Source organism: Perognathus longimembris, chromosome 9, assembly GCF_023159225.1.
Source record: "Perognathus longimembris pacificus isolate PPM17 chromosome 9, ASM2315922v1, whole genome shotgun sequence".
In the NCBI taxonomy this organism is placed as follows: domain Eukaryota; kingdom Metazoa; phylum Chordata; class Mammalia; order Rodentia; family Heteromyidae; genus Perognathus; species Perognathus longimembris.
In genome coordinates this window covers 63,860,412-63,882,275 of record NC_063169.1, presented here as the reverse complement: position 1 = coordinate 63,882,275, position 21,864 = coordinate 63,860,412, and the positions used below count along the sequence as shown (strand labels likewise).

Genomic DNA, 21,864 nt, shown 5'->3' with positions numbered 1-21,864 from the left:
ACACCATTAAACTTGGGATCCCTGACACTGTGCCATTGGCATGTGCCAAAACCAACCTGTAGTTGAACACTGCTCCTTAATAAAGAAATAACCTTTTTCACACACACACACACACACACACACACACACACACACACACACACGAAACTAAGGGAAGTTTGTGAATTTAGAAATTGAGCCTCCCTGGCCATGGGAATTCCCTGAAGAAAAATGAACTGTGCTTGTAGACGATTAGCATATTTGAACTCAGGGATTTGAACTCAGGGCCTGAGTTTACATGCTGAAAGTTAGTGCTCTGCTAACCACAGCTCCATTTCCAGCTTTTTGGTAGTTAATTGGAGATAAGAATCCCAAGGACTTTCCTGTCCAGGCTGACTTTGAACAGCGATCCTCAGATCTCAGCCTCCTGCGTAACTGGGATTTTCGGCATGAAACACCAGTACCCAGTTCTTTGGTGTCTTTTAATGGTGGATTTGGGAGGAAGCGGATTGTACTTCTTGTTATTTTATTCCCAGAGGATGGGTTTATTTTTTGTCCAAAATTGTATAATTTATTAAAGCCTTATCATTTGGCTTTGAAGATGTTGCTTTAAAGTTCACAGCTGTTTTTTCTCAAATGTGACCATAGCAATAAAAGATCATTCTGAGTTATTCCAGAAGGAAAACTAGGATCAATGAGCTTTAAAAAAAGAAAAAGGAAATAAAATTCGGTAGTGGCAGAACCCTAAAAGAAGGCGGCTACTCCCACTGAACAGAGGTCCTCCAGCCATGAGAACCCAGCCCGGGCTGGAAAGGGGTGGACTCGTGAGAGGAACTGTGCTGGGCTTGGTGACCTCCACAGGGTCTCTCGGAGCGGAGGGTTGTACAGGGTTGAGCGGGAACACAGATACAGCCGCACGAGACTGGTTCAAGCCCCACCGCTGCCATGACTAAACTCTGCGACCGTGTACAATCACACAGCTGGAGAGTATCCGTGTTCTCATCCTAAATGGAACATAAAGCCACTGTTTCCAGCCAGGGGTTAGTAGCGCATGCCTGTAATCTCAGATTCTCAAGAGATACAGGCAGCATGGATCATGAGTTGGAAGCCAGCCGGGGCAAAGAGAGCCCAAGACCCTGTTTCGAAAACGAAATATAAATGACTGGGGGCATGTCTTAAGTGGTAGAGTGCTTTCCTAGCAATGCTCGGCCCTGCAATCAACCGATCGATAATGATGACTAAGAAGTAGGAGCCGACGTTCCAATGTGCACAAAGCCACCTGCTTTGCAGAGCTTTGGTCTCTACAAATATGATGTGGCTCACTTTATGGAGCCTCTTGCAAGTAGTGCCCATTACCCCAAGGTCTATTACACATAAAAATGACATTCCAGAAATATCTGTAAGGTCGTGTAAGGGCTACAGTTCTATTTTGTGAAAACACAAGGAAAATTAAAAATACTTGAGACCGAATTAGTGTATGTTGAACTCTGCTTGGCAGCAAGTCCTAAGCCCATAAAACTCCCCGAAAGCTTAGAGGGAGGGGCCCGAGGCAAGCGATGGAGGAAGGAAAGATGCTCTCCAGAGAGCATCTGGAGAAGGGATTGGAAGCAGAGGCTCAAGCTAGGCTTGTGGACACTGATGTGTTGGGGGGTGGGAGGTGGGGGCAGGAGGGCAGTGGCATTGATGGACATTGGTGAAAGACTCAGAGAAGTGAGAGAGATGATCGTGCAAAGGACAGGAAGTGCTTATTGACTGGTCTTACATGAGTAACTTCGATCTGGAGGGGCCTCGTGTATGCAATCCAGTGACTAGGACTTCCTCCATGAGGTCAAGACCAGAGGAGCCCACGGCCTCATTTCTGCAGGGAGACCACAAGAAGTGGCCCGTGCCTGGCATTAGCTAAAGGCCAGTGTGAGCAGAATGACAACCCTTGTATGTGATGAACTGCGTTCCAGCCCCTTTCCTCACGGAAGTCATTTTGGTCCTTGGGTACTGTATGGATGAGCCGCTAACCTCTTCCCATCTGTAACATTGCAGGAATACTTTCAGGGCCTGGAATCTCACATGATCTTGACAGAAACACTCTTCAGAAAGATCATGGGCTTTGCGGTCGTGCAGGAAACCCAGTTACACACAGACCTGATGGCACAGGCATCATCTGTGCTCAAAGGGGCGCACAAGAAGGGCGTGGAACTCGAGTACATTCTGGAGGTAAGACTGTCTGACAGTGTCTCCTGGCCACAAGGCGGACCTTTCAGACCACCCAGCTGGCCTCCTGTGACCTGAGAGCCAGCTTGTGCTCTCTGGCTCCGGATGGTGCTTCTCCCATAGGTAGGGGTCCCCCAGTCCCCCAGTACGTCTGGTTTCTGTTGACTGTGTTTTATTATTGTTGGCCATCCAGGTACCTGAAGAGATCTGGAGGCTCTGCCATTCTGGCTTGAAAGCTTAGTTAAGATGATGCAAATACAAAAACCTATCCCTGGCTTAGTCCCAGTGCAGTCTGTGTTGCTAGAAGACCTGTCCACAGGGTCCAGCAGCCAGAGGGGAGCCAGCGAGGCCTAAGTCTACAATGCTCTTGAAGAAAAAGGCTGAGAGTCCATTTGGTATATGACAAGGAATCTGGGTTGATGCAGGACACCTGGAAGATCAGAAATCCCAAAAATCAGATTGTAGAAACCATGTGTAGGGTTTCCATTGGTTACAGGTTTGAGTTTGCCTGTCATAAAAGGAAGCTGGCATTTCATCTTCTCATTCATCGAGTCACCTTCAACTCACTCATTCTCACCTTCATCGTAAGTGAAGGAAGCCAATGTTTACTTATTCAACATTTACCAAGCTTCTCCCAAGTTCCCAGGAGCTGCGAACACAACAGTGAATACTTCCAGGTCACCTCCCTCACTAGATTGTGAGATCACCAGCCAGTGATAGACAATCAGAATACAATACATCTTTACAGGGAAGAAAGCAGCATTGAGCACACTGGATCTTGTCCATGCTAACAAAGAAAGGATGCCATTTGCAATCAAGACAAACATTCCACAAAATGGAATTTGACTCACCGGTCAAATGTAACCCACTGCCTATTTTGGTAGACTCGATTTGGGACCTATCAAATTCGATCACTTTACAGCTAGCTGCCTTTACCTGACAGGACAGACATGAGCAGTTGTCATAGTTACTGTATGAGTCACAAAACTTACATGATACACGATTAAAAAAGGAGTTTTCAGGCCACTGCTCTAGAGTCAGAGAGACTTGGACTAGGGTCTTAACTTCCTCATAGTATATGCTCTTGAACGCCAAATAGGTCCTCCGTAGAAGCTAACCATCCAGCCATAGAAGCTCGTGTAAATGGGAGACATCCTTAATATAATTCCCCTCTATTGATAGTAACTAGAACAGGTACCCAAAGCTATTCTAGTTTTCCTGTTCTTTCTTTTTTCCCCCCAAGAAAATGTAAGGGATGGTAACCTCTGTGTACTTTCTTCTCTTTTCTACCACTCCCCAAACTTTTCCAGCTTTACCTGCATTACCCAACATTCATGTTTATACCTTTTAAAATCTCGTCTTTTCCCTGAGCCACCATCAGGATAGCTAGCTAACTCCAAAAAGTCCAGACATGGAATTCCTCAGTACATTATAGTTTAGATTGATCTTTAGCATTAGATACCTTTGTAATAACAATACTGTTTGGCAATTGATCCATCTTTCAGCCAGATAGTTTATGTGACTCTGACTAGGTTTTACCAGAACACCCTAATCTGCCTTGTGAATTCCTCTTTCAGGAATGAGTCTGGGACCAGTATCTTACCAAGCAAGGCACATGGCTAGTTGTTAGTAGGACTGGCAATCATACCATGTCTGTCTGGCTTCATACACTACAATGTGTGCTTCTTTTTTTTTTTTTTCATTTTTTATTTTTTTGCCAGTCCTGGGCCTTGGACTCAGGGCCTGAGCACTGTCCCTGACTTCTTTTTGCTCAAGGCTAGCACTCTGCCACTTCAGCCACAGCGCCACTCTGGCCATTTTCTATATATGTGGTGCTGAGGAATCGAACCCAGGGCTTCATGTGTATGAGTCGAGCACTCTTGCCACTAGGCCATATTCCCAGCCCCCAATGTGTGCTTCTTAAGGTGATATACCTGACCCATTGAAACTACAAACAACTACAAGCATTTAAACTACCCACTGTGGAAACAACCAGCCACTTCCTCCCACCCCCCACCCCCAATTATTGGAAAATAATAGAAAATAGGAAGAAGTATTTTTCCAGTTCTAAATGAAATATAAGTCTAAATGTAGGAGTCAGCAATTTGACATTTTTCCTTCATATAATATCTACACCCAGTAGTCCTATTTTATAAATGTCTGTGCCTTCAGTTTATTTGCACAGGTAATGTCTTGAGTTCACATGTTGTGTGAGAAACCAGCCTGCCATCTCTTCTGTGTCAGTCCTCCCCGTGGTACACAATGAAGCCAGGCAGTCAGGCCCACGGTAGAGCGGTTAGCTACCCTCCGCACCAGGGGGTTGTGGAGAAAACAGTTCAGAGGTGTTTAGCTACTTAGCCATGCCTGCACACCTGGCGGTGAACATCCGGTCTGTTCCCAGTGCATGTGTGCACACAGGTGTGGGTACCCAGGAGGGTTCTTGGGCTCATCCACTCATGCTGTCTTTCTAGACGTGGTCCCATCTGGATGAGGGTCTCCAGGAGCTCGGCCGAGAGCTGGAGGTGGTGGAGAGCAGCATCCCCAGCGTGGGCCTGGTGGAGGAGAGTGAGGACAGGCTCGTGGAACGAACAAGCCTCTACCAGGTCAGGGCCCCGTGGTACCCCAGGGCCTGTGGGCAGCCACACCGTCTTTAATGGGATCCAAACAGACTTGTGATCAGGTGTCTCATTATTTTACTTTCCTTTCGAACTATGGATATCAGATAGTATGTGAGTTATTTATAATAGAAGCAGCTACCATGTGTTATTTATAATAAGATTGAAATAACTCCTGAGCTGATTTTGTCCCTTAGTAGTAGAATGCTTATTTAGCCGGCACAAGGTTTTTGTTCAATTCCTGGCACTACCAAAAAAAAATGTAAAACTTTCTTTCTCTCTCTCTTGTGAAAGAACTCTTTTGGAAAGCTTTCAAAGTATTTTCATGAAATCTCTACTCAGCAGAATTCACTGTAGTTTATATTGGTATCACAACATAAAAGAAATAATTAGGATTATTATTATTTTTTGCCAGTCCTAGGGCTTGAACTCAGGACCTAAGCACTGTCCCTGGCTTCTTTTTGCTCAAGGCTAGCACTCTGCCACTTGAGCCACCGTGCCCCTTCTGGATTTTTCTATATATGTGGTGCTGATGAATCAAACCCAGGGCTTAATGTATGTGAGCCAAGCACTCTACCACTTAGCCACATTCCCAGCCCAAGATTAATTTTTTTAATGTACCTAAGGTCACTGAACCCTGCAAGCAAATAGTCTCTACTCTGATGATGTAACACATCTTCAAGTTTCCATTGTCACTTGGGCAAAAATAGTTTATATTTGAATGATGGTCAATAGGAGCCGTGTGGGCACCAGAGAAATGATGTTTTCAGAGACAGGAATGCAAACCAAATGTTTGATCCAATTTTGTTCACCATTTCAGCATTTAAAATCCAGCCTTAATGAGTACCAGCCCAAACTGTATCAAGTATTAGATGAAGGGAAAAGGCTCCTGATGTCCATCAGCTGCTCAGATCTGGAAAGTCAGCTGAATCAATTGGGTGAGCACTGGCTGAATAACACCAACCGGGTGTCAAAGGAACTGCACAGACTGGAAACAATACTGAAACACTGGACCAGGTAATGGGGTCACAGTCTTGTACACTTTTACTGTACATACCCTGGTGCAATAAAGTGCTATGGTGGGTGTTGGACTTGGAGAAGATAGGCGAGTTGGAAAAAATGGCATAGTTTGAGCAATAAAGATGAGAAACTGTCTAGTTTGAGTGTGTGTGTGTGTGTGTGTGTGTGTGTGTGTGTGTGTGTGTGTGTCTTTGTGTACCAATATGGAGGCTTGAATTCAGGGCCTCTCACTCTCCCTTGGCTTTTTCCTCAAGGTTGGCGCTCTACCACTTGAGCCATACTTCCACTTCCTGCTTTTTACCAGCTAATTGGAGCTAAGATTCTCCCCGGTTTTTCTGCCCAAGCTAGCTTTGAAGTGAGATCCAAGGATCTCAGCCTCCTGAGTAGCTTGGATTACAGGCGTGAGCTATCAGCACCCGGCTGATCCCAGTTGGATTCTTGTATAAAGACCTGATGAAAAGTGAGCAAAGGAGAAATCGCACGATGCGCCTTACCTGGGAACTGCCGTCCTTCCTTGCTGACTGTTTTGGGTTGTGATAGTAAATCTTTAGAAAGAGAGGGAAGGGGAAACGTTTTCCAAGGGAATGCTCTGTTAGTGTGTTAGATTTTTGTCAGCGTGTCTCTAATAGAGGCCATTTAAAAAAGAGGAAAGATTTCCTTTCAGTCATAGTTTTCCAGGCTGCGTTGAGGCAGAATATATTGGGAGCATGCGACCAAAGAAGCTGCTCACCTCCAGGTGAGGTGGAAGCAGGAAGGGACCCAAGACCAGAAACTCTTCAGTAGCACAGGCTCCAAGACCTCTTCCTCCAGCTAGCCCTGCCTCCTAAGCTGTCCATCACCTCCCTAAGTAGCGCCCCCAGTGGGGGCCACACTTTAACACACGAACCGGTAGCGAACATTTCACGTCAAGCCATAACAGGGTGTATTGAGAGGAAGTGGTTATTTTATACTTGCCTAACAGAACACTCTGTTTCTCTGCCATGTTTGTTTCAAGGAGCTTTGTGAAAACCATCATCCGATATTTCTTCGTAGCATGAATGTGTAAGAAGGGATTCTTATTTTCAATTAGTGAGACCCAAAGAGACAAACTTGATCAATGAGTACATATGAGAGAACAAAGAACATCAGAGTATCCCCTTAGTACATTTTGTTGTAAGTCTGTTGGTGAACTGCAACGTGCATGAGCAGAGGACAGGGACTGAATGTTTCCACAGTGGATTTCTTTACATATCTATGTATAGGTACCAAAGTGAGTCTGCGGAATTAATTCACTGGTTACAGTCTGCGAAGGACAGACTAGAGTTTTGGACTCAGCAATCCGTGACAGTCCCACAAGAACTGGAAATGGTCCGTGATCATCTAAATGCTTTCCTGGTAAGTCTGGAAGTCTAAGGCCTTTGGTTCCATGTCTTCTTGCTAGCCCTGTGGGCCGGGCCTGAGCCATACACCAGGCAGACAGCCATGAATGGGACGCACTGGGTAAGCCAGCCTGTAGAGAATGGATCCATGTTAGCTTTGAGCACTGAAAGCCAACTAGTAGGGCTTGCCATTGACTAGTGTACTCGACACTGTGTGTTTCACATCAATTGCATGTTCTCCAGATTTTGATTTGAGAGCAAAGGTATGCTTCTTTGCTTTCCTCTAGAGATTTTCCACCATCCTCCTGTCAACTTGTAGAGGAAGTTGTGTAAGACACTGCATTAGTCTCTGTTTGTAAATGAAAGGCTGGGCTATGTAATCCTCACTTGAACGTTCTCACGGCTTTTAGGAGTTCTCTAAAGAGGTGGATGGCAAATCTTCCCTGAAATCATCCGTGCTGAGCACCGGAAACCAGCTCCTCCGGTTGAAGAAAGTGGACACGGCCACGCTGCGCTCCGAGCTGTCGCGCATGGACGGCCAGTGGACCGAGCTGCTGGCAAATATCCCAGCCGTGCAGGAGAAGCTCCACCAGGTAAGCAGAGCAGGGTTGATGTGTTTGGTAATCATCTACTGATGCCTTACCTGCAAGTTTAAATCAGCTTTATCTCAGAAGCTGGTTTGTCTCTCACCCGATGTGTGACGTATTAAAAGGAGCCACTAAATAGCGTTTCCTCCCCAAACTTCTTTCGTGTGTGTATTAAAATCTCTTTGTTTAAACTGTTTAATAGTGGATAAAAGGTGGGCGTTTTCACGGCGTGAGTAGTTACCTTTATATATAGGAGTTCCACCATCTTACCTTCAAGAGGACACTGAGTATTCAATAAATGTAAGTGGCATCATGCATCACTTAAAGACAGGGATACGTTTGGACAACTATGCTGCTGGACCATTTTGTCAGGATACAAATGTTCCAGAGTGTCTGAACACAATTGAGCTGGCTGCCATGTCCCTGGGCCACGCCATCTTGGGGAACAGCCACCACTGTAGATGCCCTCTGTCAGTGAACAAAATGGCATTATTCCATGCATGACTAATGTTCCCCTTCTCTGGGAATATCTTTAATTCTTCTAAAATCCCAGAATATTTATTTTGGACAGTCATGGACTCAAGGCCTGGGCCCTGCCCCTGAGTTCTTTTGCTCAAGCTTAGAGTTCCACCACACTGTGAGCCACAGCACCACTTCCCGTTTTCTGGTGGTTCTTTGGAGATAAGTGTCGCATGGACCTTCCTGCCTGGGCTGGCTTTGAACCATGGTCCTCAAATCTCAGGCTCCTGAGTAGCAAGGATGGCAGGCATGAGCCACCAGTGCCCAGCTCAGAACCTTTTATCGCTTGCTCTCATTGACATTTGTCCCTGTGTACTCAAGAGTGACAGCTGTGTGGAATGAATATGTCACTTGCCCCTCTTCAGGAGCTGCACGCTGACATACGTGTTTTTAAAAGATTTCTTTTGTTCTTCCCAATTATCGTAATACGTAAATGCACGAACATGTAATCTATGAAGTGAAATTCACAATCTTAACTGTATCTCAGTGCAAGACAGAAAATCGACCCTGCTCTTAGGAAGAAAGGCCAAGGTGCCAAAAGAATAAAGAGGGAATCTAGAAACTGACGGCTTCTGGTGTGATGCTTTTCTTCCTTCTTTTGAAGATGCCTGCGTTATTCTACACAGATTTTTACAAGATAATTAATAGAATACATCTGTTGAATGTTTTGTAGTTAAATTGTTTTAACTCATAAACCTAGCCATAAACTAAGATAATCTTTTCTTCTCGCCAGTGTTTTGATTAATTAGTCAATATTTGCATAAGGTGACAGTATGAGACAGCAAGAGAACAGAAAATGGCTAGCGTTCTTCTGTGTTTCTCTGAGACTTCAAGCCTCTAAGACCTCACAAATGTCTTATGTTTCTTGCTAAGAGCAAGTGTTCGGCTCCGAGGTTGGCAGAACTTGCCGTTGGGTTTTACGACGTGGGTGGGGCTCACTCTCTGCTTCTTGGGCAGCTCCAGATGGACAAGCTGCCTTCCCGCCATGCCATCTCTGAAGTCATGAGTTGGATCTCTCTAATGGAAAGTGTTATCCAGAAGGATGAAGAGGATATAAAGAATGCCATAGGCCACAGGGCAGTTCACGAATACCTGCAGAAATACAAGGTACGTAACATTGTCACGTGGTTAATCTTTAGACATTGAAACTCTCTTGTTGGAGAGCTCTCAAAAACTCCTCTTCAAGGGCTGTGGGGGGGCCATGGTTCAAGTGACTCTGATTCAAGCCAAATGCCTCACACCAAACCCCAGAAAACCAAAAGGCTGGAAAATCAAGTTTGGGAATGTGTATATTTCATACATGGTGGCCAGACGGCGGCCCTGACCACTTGAAAGTGAGCACCGGGCGTCCCTCGTGAAAGCCACCGGCCAGTGCCCCGTGCAGGTATCATTTCCATATTTTAAAATATGCAAGCCAGGCACTGGCGGCTCAGCCTGTCATCCCGGGTACTCGGGAGGCTGAGATCTGAGGATGGCAGTTTGAAGCCAGTCTGGGCGAGAAAGTTCATGAGACACTTATTTCCAATTCATCACCAAAAAGCTGAAAATGGAGCTGTGGCTTAAATGGTAGAGCACTGTAGTGTCTTGAGCAAAAACAAAACACCTTGGGGACAGCACCCACCCAGACCCTGAGTTTAAGCCCCAGAACAAGCAAAACAAGCCACTGAATAAAAAAAATAAAAATGCGGCTCATGCAATATATATTGCAATTGATAAATACGTTATAGTGGGCTTGTGTAATTTACCAGGCGCTACCTCTTCCATACATGTGTATGTGTGTTTATTATATATTTAATGCCTGTCTGCAAAGACCAGGTCGGTGAATGAAGCGGTACTACCACTTAGACGCTATCAAAGGAGAGGGGATATTCATGGTATGGTGATCTGGGGTTCTCCAGCTCCTGGTAGAATAATAATAACGTGTATACATGAATGCGACAAGCTTCTTTGCTTCTCCCCGCTGCCTTCCTTGCAGGGCTTTAAGATCGACCTTCAGTGTAAGCAGCTGACGGTGGACTTCGTGAACCAGTCCGTGCTGCAGATCAGCAGTCAGGACGTGGAGAGCAAGCGGAGCGACAAGACGGATTTCGCAGAGCAGCTGGGCGCCATGAACAGAAGCTGGCAGCTCCTGCAAGGTCTGGTCACGGAGAAGGTGAGTGAGGGAGGCGGTGCTGCTGCCTGGATCTCCCCGAGAGCCCCTAGCACGGCCCAGGGCCAGGCGGGCTCCCCAGTGCCCCGGCCACGCTCCTGAGGCTTACCTGACCGGAAGTGCCTTCCTTCCGCGAGTAATAGAAAGAAAGGTATACGCTTTGGAAGTGTCCTGTTTTTACTTCTTTTGAGGATATCTCTTGAGACCTGCTGTTTGTTTCCCTTGCACATTGGCTTTAGTCCTTGCTTGCTTACCCAGAATAGCCATTGATTCATGCTTGATAAAATTCATTTTTTTGAGTTGTGTATAGCCAAGGCTACTGTATTTGTGTGTGGCGTGCGCATGCGCGTGCACACTTAAGGCCCCGGTCCTGGGGCTTAAACCCAGGGCCTAGGTACTGTTCCTGAGCTTTTGTGCTCCAAGCTGGTGCTCAACCACTTGAGTTACAGCTCTACTTCTGACTTTTTTGGTGATTACTTGGAGATAAGACTCTCACAGACTTTCCTGGCTGAGTTGGCTTTGAACTGCAACCTTCCGATCTCAAAACTCCCGAGTGTGGAGTGGTGTGAGCCACTGGTACCTGGCTGCCAAGGCTATATTTTAGGAACATTTCTATATTTACTGATTTGTGCAGGTGCTGGTACTTGAACTGAAGACTCCATGCCCACACTCGGCTTTGCCTTCTAGACAGGCACTCCCACTTGAACCACACTGCTACTTTTCATTTTGGTGTGTGTGGTTAATTGGAGATAGGAGTCTCAGGGACTCTTCTTCTCAGGCTAGCTTTGAACTGCCGTTTTCAGATCTCAGCTTCCTGAGTAGGTAAGACTACAGACATGAGCCAGCAGCACAGGGCTAGAAAAACTTTAATTTATGAGACACACTTTCTGCGGAATGTTTGATTCTTAACATAAAATGACAACATTCTTTCCCTTGTGTTTGTTCAGATTCAGTTGTTGGAAGGCTTATTGGAATCTTGGTCAGAATATGAAAATAATATAGAGAGTCTTAAAATGTGGTTTGCAAGCCAGGAGAAGAGACTGAAGCAAGAATTTCGAGTCGGAGACCAGGCTGCTGTTCAGAGCGCGCTGGGAGACTGTCAGGTAACCGGTCTGATGTTGAGAATGTACTTTTAAAATACTTAACTATTTAAAAAAAATATTCAGTAACAGGTTTCTCTGGTGATTTGACATTTTAGACCTTTATTTTTTCTTGTTTGTTTGCTTGGTTTTAAGACAGGGTCTTTCTGTGCTGCCTCGGCTAGACTCAAACTTACAATCACTGAGATTATAGGTGTACACTGCCACACCAGTTCATTTTTCTTTCTAACTCAAAAGGGCGTTCTTTTTGTTTGGTTGTTTGTTTTTAGTCAGTCGTGGGACTTAAACTCAGGGCCTGGGCACTGCTGTCCCTGAGCTCTTTTACTCAAGGCTAGCATTCTACCACTTTGAGCCACAGCACCACTTCCAGTTTTCTGGTAGTTAATTGAAGTTAAAGAGTCTCTTCTTGCCTGGGCTGGCTTTGAACTTCGATCCTCAGATCTCAGCCTCCCTAAATAGCTAGGATTCTAGGTGTGAGCCACCAGCACCCAGCTTAGGTTTGTGGTTTTGCTTTTAACACTGATTTTTTTAAGAGGCATTTTTACCTTTTTATATAAGTAGAGAGAAATGCTCTGAATGGTGTTTAATGATCAACAGATTTAAGAGTTGCCAGGACTTTAAATACATGTACTGGAATTCTTTCTTTGATCTCATTTTTATTAGCATGTATTCAGGGAACCAAGGGGTTTGATTATGCTCTTTCCATGGCCATCCCCTCTAGCACTTCCTTATCCTGACACCACTGCATTCCTGGCTCCTCCCTCTGTGGGAGTGGAGAAGAAAGTGGGGGTGGGGGTGGGGGTGGGGCTGCATTCCTGGCCCCCCCCCCTTGACAGGCCCCTTTCTGTGTGTCCTATGCAGAGCTCCTGGGGCCTGCTCTGCTGCAGTGAGGAGAATCTGGGGTGCAGAGAATCCAGATGTTTCTCTAGGGATACTATCTCATCAGACATTCTTATTATAGCCGCACAAGCCATGCGAGTGCCGACAATTGAGAACACACTAAAGTCGTTTTCAAATAATCCACTACATATGAAAATAGAACAGTGACACCTATTTAAATGGCTTAAAAAAAACAAACAATAAACCAAGAATGGAGAGAGGCAGCAAGCAAGATGGGGGAGAATGACAGAGGAGGTGACTCTGACCAATGAGTCCAGCACACTTAGAGGGACCCATTGAATTTGTACAGATTTCATGTGCAAGCTGGTGGCATTCAGAAAATAAAGTGAAAGGGGGAGGGAGAGAGATGGAAAGCGAATGAATCAGGGTTCGTTGCGCACGCGTAGTGGGCCACAGGGAAACTTGTTTAATGCAACCGCTGTATGTATAAGAATACATTCATTTGTACTGTGATGTAGATTAGCCGTGACTCTTGTTTAAAAATTGTGTTTCCTGAGAATAATCCAAGGCTGAATTGTGAAGTAATACAAGGGAAAAAGATCTTTCCCCCAAATGTTGTTTTCCTATTTTAGGTTTAAGGAAGAAAGGACTTTGGAAATATCCTACTTTCTAACCAATTATGAGAACTTATTTTTAATGTACTTAATTTTTTATTTTTCTTGAGCCTGGGGCTTGAACTCAGGGTCTGCATGCTGTCTCTGTACTTCTTTTCCTTTCAGGCTTGTGCTGCTACCACTTGAGTCACAGTTCTAATTCTTTTGTTTTGTTTTGTTTTTTGGTAGTTTATTGGAGATAAAAGAGTCTCATGGACTTTACTGCTGGCCTGGCTTCGAACCATAATCCTCAGTTCTGAAGCCTCCGGAGTAGCTAGATTCCAGGCATCCTGCTTTTTATTTTATTTCATTTTTTTCCTACTTTTCCTTTTTACTCCATTTTCTACAGATTTCTTGAGTTTAATTGAGACACATTCTATCCGGGAAATTTGGCAGCTGTTTGCCCAAGCTTTGCTTCTTGTAGGCTCAGTTCAGGCAATGTTTGGAGAGCAAGGTTACATTGTGGTTTAAATGTCACTTGGTGATTTCCAATAAGAACTTGTTCCTGCAGGTGGGGGGCAGTGGCAGACAGAAAGTAGCTCCCACAGTTATTTTGAGATGTCACCTATGAATTACGGTAGCCTAACTGGCAAGTTCAAGTTGGCGATACTACAAACTTTGATAAAATTTATTGTCATTTTTGAGAAATTGTGCCTTTGGACCAAAGCGTGAAATCCAAGCCAGTGTACTTAAATCAGTGGCTGGATTCAAGCTTTATTTTGATTTAAAACTCTTGACTATTTTTCCAGTCTTTTAGGGGTGATTTATTCATGTAAAGCAACATAAAAAACTGATATTTATGCATTAATCCAAGTTGAGAATGATTTACTATTACAAAAATGTTAGTTCTGGACTTTCCCCTCACTGATCAGAGCGGAATTATCTTTTAATTTTTATTGAAAGGAAAGGAAAACATACCTTTATTTTGTCAAAAAAATACAGTTCGAGGCCTTTCTTTCTTGTGTGTTTGCTTTTATGACAACATATGACTTGTTATGACAACATAACAAGTAGGACATTTCTTACCAGTTAATTTCCACTCTCTATTAATTTAAGACCTATGGGTGAACAAAGATAAGCTTAATTTCTAATAGTTGAATTTTGTAATCATATTAAAGACATGCAGGATTATTTATTACACACTAATACAGAAGTAAGTACATGATAGTTATATACATACTACTTATTTAATATAGATTGTGATTGTCATGTATTTCTTCAAAAAACAGAGAAAAGTTTTTCAAAATAAAGCTAATTACGCTTTCCATTTGGAATAAGGGACCTATAATTTTAGTATTTAGCAGATTCATTCCCTGTTAATTATCAAAGCTATTATAACATTGACCAAATAGAAATGATACGAGCAATATAAGAATTGAAATTATCTTTTTAAGCTGCTACATGCGTAAATTTCTAACTAGTCACCAAGACAAAAATAGCTTCGTCATTATGCAAGAAATAAATATAAGTAAATTTGCACAGAAGTTGGGTGCCAGTGGCTCAGGCTAGTTTTTGACAACTTTGAAATCTATTTCAAATAGGGCCAGGCACCAGTGATTCATGTCTGTAGTCCTAGTTATTCAGGAGGATGGGAGTAAAGGATCAGAGTTCAAAGCCAAGCCCGTCACAGAAGACCATGAGAATCCTTATCTCATACTTTCTCTAGTATGTGGAAGCTAGAACTGATTTATGGATGTACTAAGGAACACTGTATGCAACTGTACACAAATGCATTAACTGAACTATGGTATTGGCGGGGGAGAATTCGAATGGTGTAATTCCTTAGAAAAACAAACTCATTTCAATAAAATGAATATCAGGGAGCTGGTACTTGAAAGGTAGAATGAGAGCCCAGGGGAGAAGGGTAGACAAATGAAAAGGGAAGGGAGGCAATCAGAACGCTCAGTGCGTATCGTACAAAGTGAAGACACCCAAGAGAGGAAGGATGTTGGCAGAGCCAGGGGAGAACGAGGAGCAGGATGTTATCGATTGAGATGCATTGTACTCATAAGTAGATTTGTTGAGTGGTAATACCTTTGCACAACTACTTAAAAATAATAAAAAATACAATTTAAGAATGTAACATAGGAGCTAGAAAATAAAAAACAATAATAATTACAAAGATATATAATCTGTCACTAATTTAGTAGAGACTAGACTCACATAAATACCTTACTAATGGCTACCCCAGTCATCATATTCTGACTCATATGTGAGTCAAGAGAAGGGGTTAAAGAAAACACCTTTTTGAAATTATTGAGACATCATACATATATAAGATAATGAGAAATTTTCTCCATCCTATCCCTCAGGGATATCACATCCACTTCTATTTCTGAGGGTGCACTTCTGAATATGAATGGGGTCATGTCTTTACTCCTGACATCTCATTGGTCCAACTTGTAAGTTATACCCCTCCAGTTTGGGGTTCGTGGACTTTGCCCAGCATTGGTTAAGGTGGGCAAAGCCTTTTGAACCAGCTCTGACTCGTGCCAGGCACCGTGACTTTGCCTTGATTTTCCACTGCTTTTTCTATGCAGAGTTGATATACCCTGGCCAACTCCACTGAGCTTTACCAGAAAACCTTGATGCTTTCCTCTCGTGCCATTTCCCAGTTGAGAATATGATATATGCTTAAGTATACACTCTCATGTTCTTCTTCTTCCTTGAGCATTTCATTCCCACACTGATAGATGCATATTCAAAGAAAAAAAAAAGAGTAGGATTTTAGTGATGGTCATGTGTCTAAACTTTGGGAATCAGGTAGAATCAATGCTTCAGAAGGAAAGCAACCTTCTCCATCTTCTGCTTCCACAAGGGAACAAACTGAGATTCCGGTGGAAGTTTCTGGCACCGTGACTTCACTTAAGAGCAGCAGAAATGTGTCTGGGATGGGGTAGGGCGCTGAAGACAGAAGGGATGGCATTGATCAAGGTGAACTACAATGTACTCATAACCTCAAATACGGAATTGTAACCACTTTGTACAACCACATAATAATAATAATATAATAAAGAAAAAAAGAAATGTAGTTGAATCTCAGACATAGTTCTTTCTCATTTGCTTCTGTGGGCTAAGCCACGGAATATTTTGAACACCAGCATAATATTTGAGCATCAAAAAATACAAATCACATTCCCATTTCCAACATGTTATTTCTTTCCTGTAACTTTTTTGGGGGAAATAAATTTCATGCTGCCATTTCCTTATCTAATAGACAATCAGATGTTACATTTTTTTAGGTTATATTAAACTCATGATAAATTATGGGAAAATAGTGCTTTTTTACATGAAATATTGCTGTTGAAATTCTCTTTTAAGAATAATTTTTTTTGGATTAGTAGCAGATTTCTAGCATATGAAGCTAATGGCTCAATTTCAGTGCACCCTAGAGTTTCATAATAGAACAATTTAAAGTGACAATTTTTTCTTAAATCTTTCAGGATCTGGAAGATTTGATTAAAGCCAAAGAAAAAGAAGTAGAGAAAATTGAGCAGCATGGACTTGCTTTGATTCAGAACAAGAAAGAAGAAGTTTCTGGCACAGTTTTGAGCACGCTTCGGGAGCTCAACCAAGCCTGGGCAAATTCGGACCACATGGTAATTTTGCTCCCAGACTCTTTTCCAGCTCTTGTTGAGATTCTGGGGTTTGGTTTTCTGGAAGAAACAATTGACAAATATACATCATCTGTTTGTATTGTTATGCTATTTCATTATCTTTCTCTTTGAGAAAGCATGTCTAGTTTCTGATGTTTCTTAGAAAAACATTATAAATGTGACTCTTAATAATTCTGTCCATACCCATAGCTATAGATGCCAGCTAGGCACAGATATTTCTCTAGTTGTTTATCCCTTGTGTTGAGTTCTCTCTTGAACTCTAAATACAGAGACAAGGAAATGCATTTGGTAGACATCTTCTCCCATAGAAATACCCATGCCCAAACCATCTCTGAATCTTCACCTCCAATCTCCCCTGCTCTTTCTACCCTCTCAGATAATTATAGCTCTACCCTGCTAATTGCATGACTCTTTCTGTCCTGATCCACATGTAATCTATGAGGAAATCAGGGCAGCTGTGCTCAGAAGAGACTACCCTCCAGCCTCCATCCCACTTCTCTGCAGGTAGCACCCATGTCTAAGCCTTCAGAACTGAAGACAAGCATGGGAGGTGACACAGATGGACTGGGGACCCCCAGAAAACAGCCCCAGCTGTCCATACACTCTTCCTCTAGCCTGTCTTTCAGCTGACTTGACATCTATTTTATTTGACACGTTTTTAATCAATCACCATGGAAGTCTAGAGACAATACCACCTAGGTGGAAATGAAGAGTTCATTCATGGAACTGTTGCCTCATGGGAAACAAATGATATGGAAAAGTGCTCGTTCAGCTCCTTTGCTTCTCTGCGCATCTAGTCCCTGGCTTTGGCAGTGTTGGTCCTGGGGCCCCCGGGTATGGAAGGGCGTGCGTGCTTTGCCCAATGTTCATCACGAGGCAGCTCAGCCGCTTGCAACGCTTTTCCTCCACACAAAGAAGAAAAGCAAGGAAGGAAGACTCCAATTAACTTACATAATCTCTCCCCTGAATCATGGCCGTACATTCTCCATGTTCAAAAGAATTATATTTAGATCAGTGGTGAGACCCAGCAAGTCCAAACGAGAGAGCTTTTAAAGTGATAGCAACCACAGTAGAAATATGTCTGATGCAGATAAAGCATTTCCTGGGTGCTTTGTCTTGACATGGTTATTTGAGCATGAGTATGCACACACGTGAGCTAAGGTATAGATATAGAGATACAAATAGGTGATAGACAGGATATAGATATATTTCATTCTCAGCCACTTGGGTTCCAGTCTATGTCTTATACATTCCAACAGCACAGTGTTTTGTTTTCTTTATCTCTTAGTGCGATCTTATCTCATTTTCATTGCCCTTCGTACTTCAGTGTCTTCATTTATGAGCTGGGAATAAAGATATGTCCACCTTACAGGGTTGCCAAGAGGGTTCAGTGAGTGAAGGCACTTGAAAAACTCATTTTTATCATAGCTCAGTGACAGAGCATTTGCCTGGCATGTGCAAAGCCTTGCATTTGATTCCTAGAATTGTGAAAAAAAAAGTTTATTTAGTATATTTCTTGAATTGTTTTATTCAACATATTTAATTCCCTCATGTATGTATGTATCTAACCATCTGTCTGTCTGTCTATCTATCTAACCTACCTACCTACCTACCTATCATCTATCTAGCTACCAGATAAGAGTTGTAGTGGTAACAAGTGTGTGTGGTTTGGACAGGTGGGACAGTTAAAGGTCTTGCTGAGCTCAGTGCTGGATCAGTGGGGCAACCACAAAGCAGCGCTGGATGAGATCAACGGCCGGCTGATGGAGGCCCGGTACTCCCTGTCCCGCTTCCGTCTGCTCACCGGCTCCTCAGAAGCAGTGCAAGTTCAGGTAGACAACCTGCAGGTAAGAAATGGATGTCATCCATATTCCTTTTACTTGGGGAAACACGGAAGACGTAGCAAGCACAGCCATCATCGTGACAAACTGCAGTTTGCTTACGTTGATTCTTCTCTGAGTATTCATGGTTCATTTCCCCTGCTTTCTTGTAACTGAATCGAACCTGTCTATGCATACCCAGTGCTGGATTCGCTGATCTATAATGCAGTGGTTTCTAAGATCCCGCTATCGAACGACATAACATCCACATCAGTGTGTTTTGTGAAATGGTTTTTACACCCAGGTCAACTTCTGTGACCCATTGTCACCATCCTTTCTGTCTTCTTCCTCCTTCCCTTTTTTCATCTTGCTTCTCCAAACACATGCTGAGGGATTAAAAAGAAAATAAAGAGAAAAAATAACCCAAGTGGTAAATGCTCCAGGCATTGAGCTTGCTTTGCTTCAGCGCCATCCCAGAGGTGTGTGTGTGTGTGTGTGTGTGTGTGTGTGTGTGTGTGTGTGTGTGTGTGCCCGCCCACACCCTCTTCCCAGCGCACAGCTTGGCTGTAATGCAGTCACTACTCTTTGTCCTAAGCACAGGGCTCTCTTCCTTGTCAGTCACTGTCCTCACTCACTGGGCATGGGGGCATGCTGAGCTGTCACTGCTCTTGCTTCCTGGTAAAATGCTGCACACTGTGGGCAGGGCAAGGTGCCAGTAGACACGCAGCTTCCTTCACTGGCTTGGCCATCCCAGTGGATGGGCTACTCACCTTATGTATGGACTTTCCTAAGAGAATGTCTTCTGGGGAAGGGTGGGGAGCAGGAAGGATGGAATGTGTAGTGTATGAAGGCAATTTCTTCACACGGTTGTTGCAGATAAGTAAGAATCAGTAGAATTCATTTTGCTTGGGGGGTGCTTAGGAGGAGGAGAAGGAAGAGTGAATAGTGTCAGGCTACTCACAACTACAAAAACCGAACAAGGAAATCTGTGGGGACACTATCTCTTAAAGTGAAGTGTTCAGGGAATGTGATAAAGGGGATGGAACAGATTAGAATGCAGCATTACCTATGTGTGGAAATGTAACAATGAACCACCCCCCCCCATATAGCTGATGGAAGCCAGTAAAAAAAAGCCTCAAATAAAATAAACCCCCCAAATTAAGAAAACCTCATTTTGAACATAGTAAAATTTAAAACACATCTTATTCCTCTGAGGAGGTTAGAAATTCTTTTTTGATTAACAGATTGTGGGTTTAATCCCTACACATTGTCTTAATTCATGGAGACCAAGACTTTTCTCGACTATTTTGATTTGAGGGTCATTAGATGTTGGTATAAATGACACTAGATTTGGGCAGCTTGATTCGCCTGTGGAGTTTCACTGAGAAATGTGTCGGTTCCTTGACTGGAATGTGTAGGGGAATTTCTCTTTTCGGTTCCCTTTCTGGTCCACAATGGGCAATTCCACCAAGCTTGTCGAATAAAGATCCTTTGCTTTGAACTGACTCAAAATGTGAAAGGCATTCTTGTTAGTTATAATCGCCAATCTGTTCAAAAGATCACTAAAGCCTATTCCCTGTCTGGCAGGAATTACTCCTTCATAAGCCTCTCTCTCTCCCACACCTCCCTCCCTCTATACTATTCTACTTCTATAATTTTGACTCTGATAGACAAACATGGATGAGGCTATTAGGTGATAGGCTAATTAGCTAAATCGTTCCACCTACATAGTTGTTTTCTATGAATTGGTGTAGAGATAGAACTTAGGGATAGTACTTTGGAAACTATGAACTAGAGATTTAATTACCAAGACTTAGTGGGAGAACCACTCCAGGTGTATAATAAAATAGAGAGAACCACAGTGTAACTGCTGGTGTATGCCACCACCAGAGGCATGCAATCTTGTACTTTTCTAGAAGAGGCTGAGGTGTCACAGATAGGAAACCGCCGTCACTGAAAATCTCCTCTTAGAGCCATTAGAATTTAATCATAAAAAAAGACAAGAATTGATTAGCTTTCAAAAGTCTGTGAAACAGTGGAGTAAAACTGTGCATGTACAGAACTAAATTCCTTGAAGTTTGTGTGTTAACAGTTTACACCTGATATGTGAGCTGTGGTTTTTTTCCTTTGTTCAGAATCTTCATGATGATCTAGAGAAACAGGAAAGGAACTTAGAGAAATTTGGCTCCATTACCAACCAGTTATTAAAAGAATGTCACCCACCGGTGACAGAAATGCTCACCAATACGCTGAAAGATGTCAATATGAGGTATGGAGTCTGTTTACAAGTACATTAAGTATACAGTATCAATTATGATAGAACGAACATGGTAACTGTGATAGAATTGTCATGATAGGATGGCTGCACTTAATTATACACGTGGCATAACCTCATGATAAGTATGATAGAATTCAAGTTTACCTGACATTCTGAATTTGAGCCTTGTGGTGGATTCTACTCCATTCGTGTGAGGAAAGCTTTCACGAAACGATTCTCACATGTTTGGGAGTGAATTCATTTCGGGAGAATTAGAAATGTCCCATGCACCCTTGAGATGCGACTGTGACTTGGCCACGTTTTATTACGTGAAGTCGATATGAGTCAGCCCACATTGTTTCCGTATTTCCATGAACCGGGGTGGTGAAAAATAAAATAGTAATTATAACAGCGTTTGGGGAGAGGGGACAATCTGCCCACGAGCCTTGCCTATTGCTTCCAGATGGAGCGACTTGCTGGAGGAGACGGCGGAGCAGCTGCGGGCCAGCCAGGCCCTGCTCCACCTCTGGCGGCGCTACAGAGACTACTCTGCACAATGCACCTCGGCCGTGCAGCAGCAGGAGGCCCGCACCAAGGCCCTGCTGAAGGCCGCCACGCACAGCGACATCGCCGAGGACGAAGCGGCCGCGTGGATTCACGATTGCCACGTACGTCCCCGGGAACCCTCCCGCCCCCCCCTCCCCCACCACCACGCTGCTCTGCAGTGCCACAAATGGACCAGGGCTCCCTCGGGTGCGTGTGAGCTTGGGGTGACTCCCCACAGAGAAGACAGCCACCCAGAAATAGAACTGTTCGTATGATGGGGCACGGTGACACAAGAGATTTGTGAGCTCCTCTCCTGTTCTTCCATGTTTAGAGATGAGCCACTCTCCCCTAGTTTCCCCCTCATGGAATATGATCCAAGTGAAAGTGTTGGGTTATCTGACTTTATTAAGATGGCCAATATAGCAAGTGACTACATGAGAAATAATATCTTTTAAAAAACCTACTTAGGTTTGCTATCTATGGTGTAAGCATCGACATAATAGTTTCAATAAAGGATTTATTGGGACAAAGAAGCCTGCTTCGCTCTAAATTGAGAGACTATTGAATGATAATATAATTCTTCTTAATAGCTTTTA

General features: G+C 43.5%; 1 protein-coding gene across 1 annotated transcript in view; it reads left to right on the top strand.

Annotated features, from left to right (window-relative positions):
• Syne1 (spectrin repeat containing nuclear envelope protein 1) overlaps positions 1 to 21,864 on the top strand; it is a 367,506-nt gene that overhangs the window by 272,005 nt on the left and 73,637 nt on the right. The window contains 12 exon segments of the mRNA XM_048354307.1: positions 2,017 to 2,190; positions 4,659 to 4,790; positions 5,623 to 5,819; positions 7,064 to 7,196; positions 7,591 to 7,773; positions 9,244 to 9,393; positions 10,262 to 10,438; positions 11,383 to 11,538; positions 16,472 to 16,627; positions 18,322 to 18,492; positions 20,601 to 20,734; positions 21,186 to 21,390. Of these exon segments, the coding sequence (XP_048210264.1) occupies positions 2,017 to 2,190; positions 4,659 to 4,790; positions 5,623 to 5,819; positions 7,064 to 7,196; positions 7,591 to 7,773; positions 9,244 to 9,393; positions 10,262 to 10,438; positions 11,383 to 11,538; positions 16,472 to 16,627; positions 18,322 to 18,492; positions 20,601 to 20,734; positions 21,186 to 21,390 (1,968 nt within the window).